Source organism: Phocoena phocoena, chromosome 19 (assembly GCF_963924675.1).
Source record: "Phocoena phocoena chromosome 19, mPhoPho1.1, whole genome shotgun sequence".
In the NCBI taxonomy this organism is placed as follows: Eukaryota; Metazoa; Chordata; class Mammalia; order Artiodactyla; family Phocoenidae; genus Phocoena; species Phocoena phocoena.
In genome coordinates, this window is record NC_089237.1 from 21239915 (window position 1) to 21248527 (window position 8613).

At 42.2% G+C, this 8613-nt stretch overlaps 1 protein-coding gene across 2 annotated transcripts in view; it reads left to right on the forward strand.

Moving 5' to 3' along the window:
• FBXL20 (F-box and leucine rich repeat protein 20) overlaps positions 1 to 8305 on the forward strand; it is a 111755-nt gene extending 103450 nt beyond the window's left edge. Inside the window, exons 11-15 of one of the 2 annotated variants that reach the window (XM_065897811.1) lie at positions 629 to 689; positions 1836 to 1880; positions 3847 to 3903; positions 4908 to 5120; positions 6594 to 8305. In XM_065897811.1, coding sequence (XP_065753883.1) covers positions 629 to 689; positions 1836 to 1880; positions 3847 to 3903; positions 4908 to 5120; positions 6594 to 6701 — 484 coding nt within the window. In that variant the 3' untranslated portion in view covers positions 6702 to 8305. The remainder of the gene's footprint in view (positions 1 to 628; positions 690 to 1835; positions 1881 to 3846; positions 3904 to 4907; positions 5121 to 6593) is intronic. The other variant, XM_065897812.1, reaches the window with a different exon arrangement.
• Positions 8306 to 8613: the final 308 nt, after the last annotated feature.

Sequence of the window (8613 nt, forward strand, 5' to 3'; positions counted from 1 at the left end):
CCCAGCCCTGTGGTTGATATTTAGGGTGGTGTTCAGCAGTTCCTGATAGGGAGGGGCTCAGCTGCCCTCTCCACTGGGCCTCCCTGGGAGCCTGTGGGAGGAGGCAGGAAGCTTAAGGGTATTTTTTCATAAGTATGGACTTTCATATTTGGGACAGGCCTATGATTAACCAGTCCCTTCATAGTATTTTGAAAAGCTATTTAAATCTTAGTGAGCCTACATGTAAGATAGGGAAAGAGAATAATTTACTTTAGCAACAGATTAACTGAGACAGAGTATTTATCTCCATCTCCTTTGTTTTCTAGGAGCAGGCTGCCCTCTGGGGGTAAGCAGTATGCCATCAAGAAGGCTTTTAAATGCGTTTCTCATGCATTTTGGCATTAACTACAAGCTTCTATTATATTCTTCTGATTGCATCACCCTAAAATGTGGTATTTACAGGACCACTTTATGATGACTCCATGAAAATGAATAGCAAGATCTGTATACAGACTTGCTTAGCTGTGAATGTAACTCCGTGTTATATAGTCCTTAGGGAATAAGAGGTTGTTTTCTTAAATTCTTGCTGTTTTAATAAACCCAGTTTTCAGGGACCAATGGGTTGACTTTCACTTTGTTTTTTTAACAGAATATTAGAAGTGGCAAGGTGTTCTCAACTAACAGATGTAGGCTTTACCACTCTGGCCAGGGTAAGTGTTTTCTTCAGGTTCTGTAGGTTTTGTTCAGGGTTTGTTTTATTTCAGAAGAATGAGCAATGAGGGAAATGTGGAATGGCAGCAGAATTGAGGGTGTAGGATGTGGGGGGACGTCTCTGTGGCTGGTGTTCCTGAGTGTCCTTGGGCTGCAGCTACAGGCAGCTGCTATGGAAAGGCAGACGTGCGTTGGAGACCATGACATTCCTTCGTGAGACTTGATTTTCCGCCTCTTCATAAGATTATGTTAAACTAAGTGGGAATTTCCTAGTGCTTTTGAAAGAAGCTTATTTGGTTATTTGGTATGCAACCGGTGGATGAGAATAATGTTGAAAGAAACATATAAGCCTGATTTAAATGGAGAGGTTTTAAGAGATTTTCTGTATTCTCCACAAGATTTTAATACATGGAGTGGTTTGTAAATCACTGTATAATAATAGTATTTAAAATTATACCATCTTTGACCAGTGTAATGGAACATGGGAAGGGCATTTGCTTTCAGGCAGATCAGTGGAATACTAATGGGGGCGGGGGCAGCCCATGGCATAACTAGATGAGGACATACAGATTCCCCTTCTGTGCTTACAAAGAAATCATTTTCATTAAATTATTTTTGGTTGAAAGGATCTCTGTATTAGTTCAGTATCAATGTTCAGGAAATTTATTCCCTTGGACTTTTAAGATGTTAGATACTTTTAAGTGTGGAATAATTGAGAAATTTCAATGGTGATAAAGGCCTTTTAAAAATGTGTAATTAGGGACTTCCCTGGTGGTGCAGTGGTTAAGAATCTGCCTGCCAATGCGGGGGACACGGGTTCAAGCCCTGGCCCGGGAAGATCCCACATGCTGCGGAGCAGCTAAGCCCCTGCGCCACAACTGCTGAGCAACCCCCGCTCGCCATAACTAGAGAAAGCCCGCACACAGCAATGAAGACCCAATGCAGCCAAAAATAAATAAATAAAAATAAATTTTAAAAAAATGTGTAATTAATGGAATAAGGCAGGAAGTGATATAAGAATGACACCAACACTGAAGCTCTTAAGATTTCATCAGTCTATTTAATACTACTTCTTAGTTTTCTGACCTTAATTTTTTCCCAATTTTAAATGTTTGTACTGTAATGTTTGGGTTTGTATCTTATAGAATTGCCATGAGCTTGAAAAGATGGACCTGGAAGAGTGTGTTCAGGTAAGATTGTGGATTTTTACTCAGAAATATAGTACGGTAGAGACTTACACAATACATGCACATCAGAACGTTCAATTCCCTACCCTAGTATAGTGGGGAGCCTGCAGCACTGCTGACTCTCCATTTATTGAGGTGTCCTCCAGGCATACCAGCAGAGGTGCTCATGGTATTTTTGCTAAGGAACTAGGAAAATACATGCCATCAATAAGATTGCCATTGGAAAGAAAGATGGCTCAGGCATTTAGACCATAAAGATACTAAGATATTTCCTTAGACCTTCAGGGTTATGATGCTAATAAACAATTAAAGGCCCAGCACACTGATAGATAATCACTGCCCCTTTTTAGCTTAACTGGACCCAGCGCCCCTTACATCATTAACCCTGGAGACCCAACTCTGTATGGAACCCTGCCCTTCAGGCAGGCAGACTTAGCTTCTTATCAACAGTTTTTTTTTATTACCAGTTTTAAGAGCTTTCAACTTATTAGTTGGCTGGGGAGAAATTTTAAAGAGGGACTCCTAAAAAGAAGATAGAACAGTGAATTTTTTTAATGGTAAAAATAAAGAAGAGAAGATACTTCAATAACTATAGACGCCAATTTTTCTAAATTACTTGTTATCCGGACACTACTTAGTCCCTATTGGTTCTTATTAAAGTAAAACTTATTCACATCCATCTGTTTCTTGCACATGCCTAAATGCCCTGTGTGTCCTTTCCAGTGTTAGTCCTTCTGAGTGATGTGCACACGCCTGCCCACTCCAGTCCCCCACCCCTGCCATTTCTTAGCCCCTGTGAAATTATGTGTATTATAACAACAATCTCAGAATTGGAGAGAAATTTGAAAAGAAATGCTGATTTACTCTCCATCCTAAGATAACTATAAAATACTGTTCTTCCTTCAGGAGTTCTTCCTTACTGAATGTTCGTAGTTAACCCAGCAGCAGCCTCTTTCTGCCACCCTTAGGGAAAATAACTGACATGCCAATTATCAATCCTGAGTTATGACATGGTTTATAAAAATATGGGCCAGATATCTAAAAATTTGAGGATGTTCCTACATTAATTTTTTTCATGGATCAGTGTCTTCTGATTCACTTCTGTGATGGTCCTAAGGAGGTCAAAGTCCAGTGGGTGGAAGTTATGAGGGAACACATTTTCATTTGTTTCAAAAGCAAACAATTTTCGACAGACCTGTTCAAAGATGACTAGATGAGTTTAAGCCCAGCCTGGATAGGTTCTCAAAGAACAGGTTCTGGGGCTTCCCCGGTGGCGTAGTGGTTGGGAGTCCGCCTGCCAGTGCAGGGGACACGGGTTCGTGCCCCGGTCCGGGAGGATCCCACATGCCGCGGTGCAGCTGGGCCTGCGCGTCCGGAGCCTGTGCTCCGCGACGGGAGAGGCCACAGCAGTGAGAGGCTCGCGTACCGCAAAAAAAAAAAAAAAAAAAAAAAGAACAGGTTCTGGGGCTTCCCTGGTGGCGCAGTGGTTAAGAATCTGCCTGCCAATGCTGGGGACACGGGTTCGAGCCCTGGTCCGGGAAGATCCCACATGCTGCGGAGCAGCTAAGCCCATGTGCCACAACTGCTGAGCCTGTGCTATGGAGCCCACGAGCCACAACTACTGAAGCCCGTGCACCTAGAGCCCGTGCTCTGCAACAAGAGAAGCCACTGCAATGAGAAGCCTGTGCACCACAACGAAGAGTAGCCCCTGCTTGCCGCAACTAGAGAAAGCCCGCATGCAGCAACGAAGACCCAATTCAGCCAAAAATAAAATAGATGAAATAAATAAGTTTATATAAAAAAAAAGAAGAACAGGTTCTGGTAGCTGATGGGATTTCAACCTTACAATTCTGTTATTTGATGAGTGATATCAGGATATCAGTCTAAAATACTAGTGTAGTCAAGAATGACGTATGACCTATGAGTTTTTTGGAATTATACCTAAAATAAACTTATATGTTTCTTTCAGATAACAGATAGCACATTAATCCAACTTTCTATACACTGTCCTCGACTTCAAGTATTGGTGAGTTTCACTGTGGAAGTTTTATGTATCTATTGGATTTAATCAAAACCCAGCTCTTACTTTCATCTTGGTGCCTGGCTACCATTTGGGGAAAACGTATTTCTCCAAATTGTCAACTTACAGAGGACCAAGGGAGGACCTGCGTGAAGGGAGAAACTGAGATAGAAACTGGAAAAGTTCAACATTTTCTGTATCAATGCTTGGAGCTTGAAAACTGACATGGAGAGTATGAGTTCTCGCTCCCACATGAATTGCACTCCAGCCTGAACAGTGCTTAAATTTCCAGAGATCCAGGAGATGAGATGGCCTGAAATACGGTTTGCTTCACATTGGGACCAAGTGTTCCTATAAAATAGAACCAATCAAGGCTTTACTAGGGGTCGTTCTCTGCTACTGCTTCCAGTAACACTGTGGGAAAGCATTCTGGTTGACTGTTCTGTACCTAGGCTTATTTTGGTGTTTTGTGGCACATTAAACTATGTTTCGGTCCAGGGTTCTGAGTTTCGCATGGAGGAACCAGGGATTTAAGGAAAACTCGTAAAGTGAAGAGATGACCACATCTTACAGCTGTAAAAGTCATCTTAGGTTAATTAACTATTTGGGCATGCCCCTGCACCAGGTATTCAACATTTAGTCCAAATTCCAGAAAATTTTTTACAGGAAAAGCTTAAGCCCCACTTGTCCCTGTAGAGAAGAAAAGTATCAATAATTTGTGTGTGGAGAGCGTGGGGGGAGATATTTTGTTTATCAACTATTTCACAGTCATTATAGGAATTCACAAAATATATTTAGAATCACACAGAGAAATGTTGATCATTGATTGTCAAAAGCAGAACCCAAGCAACTCCAGTATGCGTTCTTTATTTCACCACATGGCTCCAGTGATGGCTCCATATACTTCAGACTCAAACCAGAAAATTCTCCTTTTTGGTTGCACACAGGCCTCTGGGTAGAAGAATGCCATTAAGTATTTCAGTGTCCTTCCTTGCTCTGTTTGGCTGCAGAGTCTGTCTCACTGTGAGCTGATCACAGACGATGGAATTCGTCACCTGGGGAACGGGGCCTGCGCCCATGACCAGCTGGAGGTGATTGAACTGGACAACTGCCCCCTAATTACAGATGCATCCCTGGAGCACTTGAAGAGCTGTCACAGCCTTGAACGGATAGAACTCTATGACTGCCAGCAAATCACACGGGCTGGAATCAAGAGACTCAGGGTAAAGATGGTGGCATCGCCCTCTGGCTCTAGTGTTCTCAGCACGCTTTCCTTCTTTCTTTATTTTTTCCCTCCATTTCCTTTTTTTAGATTTAGATTCCTGTGATTATTTATATTTATGTGGACATTCAGCAAAGAGAAAAAAAGATAGAGAGCAAACCTAAGGGTATATAGTTCTTACCTGTTGTTCTAGATATTTGGTAGGAAAATACCCACTGAAGGGATGAAAAGTAGATCTCCTCCCAGCAGAGTCTCTCTAATAACATGCCCAGAGTCAGAAAAGCAAATGTCAAGATTTTGGTTCTAAAGGAAAAAAAGGAGTAACATAAAATATTTAGTTAAATGGGATTTAAAATTTTAATTTGTATTTCCTTTCATATCAAAGTGTTTTGCTGCGGTTCATATTTTTTTAAGGCAACAAATGGATCACGTAGTTTTTTACCTTTTCCTTTTGCCCCATCCTTCATAATAGAGAGACCCATGTATAGCCAAATGACTAAAAGACAGATTGCCAGCAAGGAGCTTATAAAAGACTGGATGACTCTATATGTTGGATTATTCAGCTCAACAGACATTTATTGGAACATCTGCCTGACGCCTGTTGTGGGAAAGGCACTGTGTTAATTTGGCCCTTACAATCAACCTTTAAAAATATCCATGTTGGCCTTACGGCATCTGAGTGCATAAAGGAGCAGCACACTTCATCTTGAGTTCCAGTTGACCTCAGTTCCGCCTCTCCCTTCAGACCTAGAGGACTGAGAACATAACTGCAATGGGGAGGCCTTGTACCCATATCTCTTCAACACCAAAAGAGGAGGAGAGCCACAGGTCAACCAGAGTGTCTTCTATGGCCTACGTACACTAGGGTTTTTGGACCTGCCTGGCTGTCAGGAGTCTCTTCCACCTCTGAATCCTCAAGAGTCACTTAGCAGTTTGACACTCTAATTTAGCTATTTATGTGCATGTCTAGACTATAAGTCCCCTAAAAGCAGGATCTCCATCTTGACCATCTTTGCAGCCCTTTTACATAACTAGCACAGTGCCTTGAACATAGTAGGAATTTAGAAACTATGTAGTAAAAATTAGAAGCATGTTGTTAAAAGAGGATAATGAGGTTTTTTTTAAATATCAGAAGAAACATTGTCCATAATGGCTTGGAAACAATTAAGTTTTTAAGCTTATATAATTTCTTCCAGCTCTGGGAACCCCTTTGGGACAGGTTAAGAGATTAGCATGAATTTTTTCCCCAGTTTCATTATTATGGAAGCAGTTACTAAAGTTATGTGAGCTTTTTTGGTCTTTTAGAATAACATGGGATGGTACAAAGTAGAACCCAGGGCTCTCAACATCCCGTCTGTGCTCAGCTTCTGCCCTGCCCTCATGTACACTCAGTCCCTCAGTGGTTTTTCTGAAAAGCAACATTGCTCTTTCTGTTTAAGCCCTCTCTCTTAGTAATGTTTCTGTCTTGTTTCAGACCCATTTACCCAATATTAAAGTCCACGCCTACTTCGCACCTGTCACTCCACCCCCATCAGTAGGGGGCAGCAGACAGCGCTTCTGCAGATGTTGCATCATCCTATGACAGTGGAGGTGGCCAGCCTTGGTGAACTGAGTATTTAATGACACTTCTAGAGTTACCATGGATCTCCATTGGAAGCGACCCCAGTGTTCCGGGCAAAGGTTACAAAGTGAGGGCAGCGTCCAGATCCCCAGAGCCACACATACATACGCATACCCACTCTCACCCCCACCCACTCTGTCTCTGTGACCAGGGGATTGGGTTTGTGCTGGCTTTATCATGTGGATTGGTAAAACTTAACCATTCCTGTTGGATGTGCCCAGAAGAGAAGCAGAAGCAAGGTAGACGGAAGGGGGCATTCCAGCAAACCCAGTGTTACCGCTACTGTGGTTTCTTTATTTTGTTAAGGGGTTTCTTTGGCAGTTTTGGAACAGCAGCTGCAGTCCTCCAGGGTCAAGGAAAGCATAGAAAAACAATACATGTTGTATCCAGGGACCAGAGAGAAGATTTCTTTGCATCCTATCAATGGTAGCCATCCATTGTGAGATGACTGCAGAGCTTCTGTGCTTCCTTGTTCCCATGCCAACATGCCGAGCGTGCTCACAAAGAAGGCTTGTCCATTCCTCCTCCTGTGTTTTAGTATTTGGCCCAGAGGTTTCCTAAATGGTTGCATTGAAATCGCTGTGGTCCAGCAGTGATGACGTATTCACTCAAATTGTCACTTTCTGTAGCACACTGTGTACCTGTCTTTCATTCTCTGTTGCTCCCTCCTGCACTCCTGCTCAGTCTGTCATCTGTGCATAGTCTGCTTACTCACACTTGTTACTCCTTTGCTGTTGTTATGTTTACAGTTTGCATTTTGGATGATTAGTTGGGGTTACCAAACATTTTTAAAAGAGACATTATCAATAAATATTTTTTTAATTCTAAATTTTACCATTAGGGGACCCTGCCTGAATCTTTGCCAGTCTAAAGGGAAACTATAACAAAAGCAAGAAAAATTCTGAGAAGAAATTGAGCTAAGACTATTTTGATGAAAACAAACTTTGCCTTTTGGTTTCTGTTATATCTTGTGATAAATGATAATATGCATGATACGCCCGGTATTCCCCCTGCACATTTTTCCTTCCATCTGACTTAATGAGGAGAGAGAAATGCATTATTAGGAAACGGTGGAATGGCAAATCCCAAAACTGAACCTGAAAGCTGCCGCCACCCAAGCTCAGATGTGTTGTGTATTCACCGAAATCTAGGTGTGATCAGTGGCATCTAAGATTTGTGTCTCTGAGGTTTGTTGTGCTTTAGCAGGAATGCTGCTAGAGGAGTTGTACAGTTGAGCCGGGTAGTTTCTCTTTCCCCCGCCCCCATTTCAGCCTATCAGGGGTTCAAGAATGACCCTATCACAGCTGGTCAACTGTATGTCAGTGTTGATGGTATCATATCTAATGTTGGAGCCTCAAAGGACCAGAACCTGTCAGCCATATCTCTCTTGTGCTCCAGAGTTTCTGTGAATGAAATACTATAGTAGCCAGGTGAAGGCATTGGGGCAGCAGAAAGAGAACATTGGGAGGAAGTAGGGGGTTCAGTGTCTCTTCCCAGCCTGGTCACCAGAGCTGAGGGCAGGGAATTTAGTGCCTGTGACTCAGAGTCAAAGAAGAAGCTCCCCCTACTAAAAAAAGAAAAAAGAAAAATCATGGAGGCTGAGGGAAATAAAATGAGTTTCTGAAGCACGAGAAGTAGACTTCTAAATATCAAGGTTAGAGACCTTGCGTGATTTTTAGTAGGGTGACTTTTTGTCTTTTAGGGCATTAATGTACAGTCCGCTATAATCTTAGGTCATCCTCTGCATGATCCAGGCTGTTAGCAGGCTTGTTTTAATGCTCGTAGGTGCTGGTTCTACCAGCATACGTAAGAATAAAGTGTGATTTGTTTTTCCACAAGCAATCAGTTGAAAAGGTCCTAGGAATCTGTACTA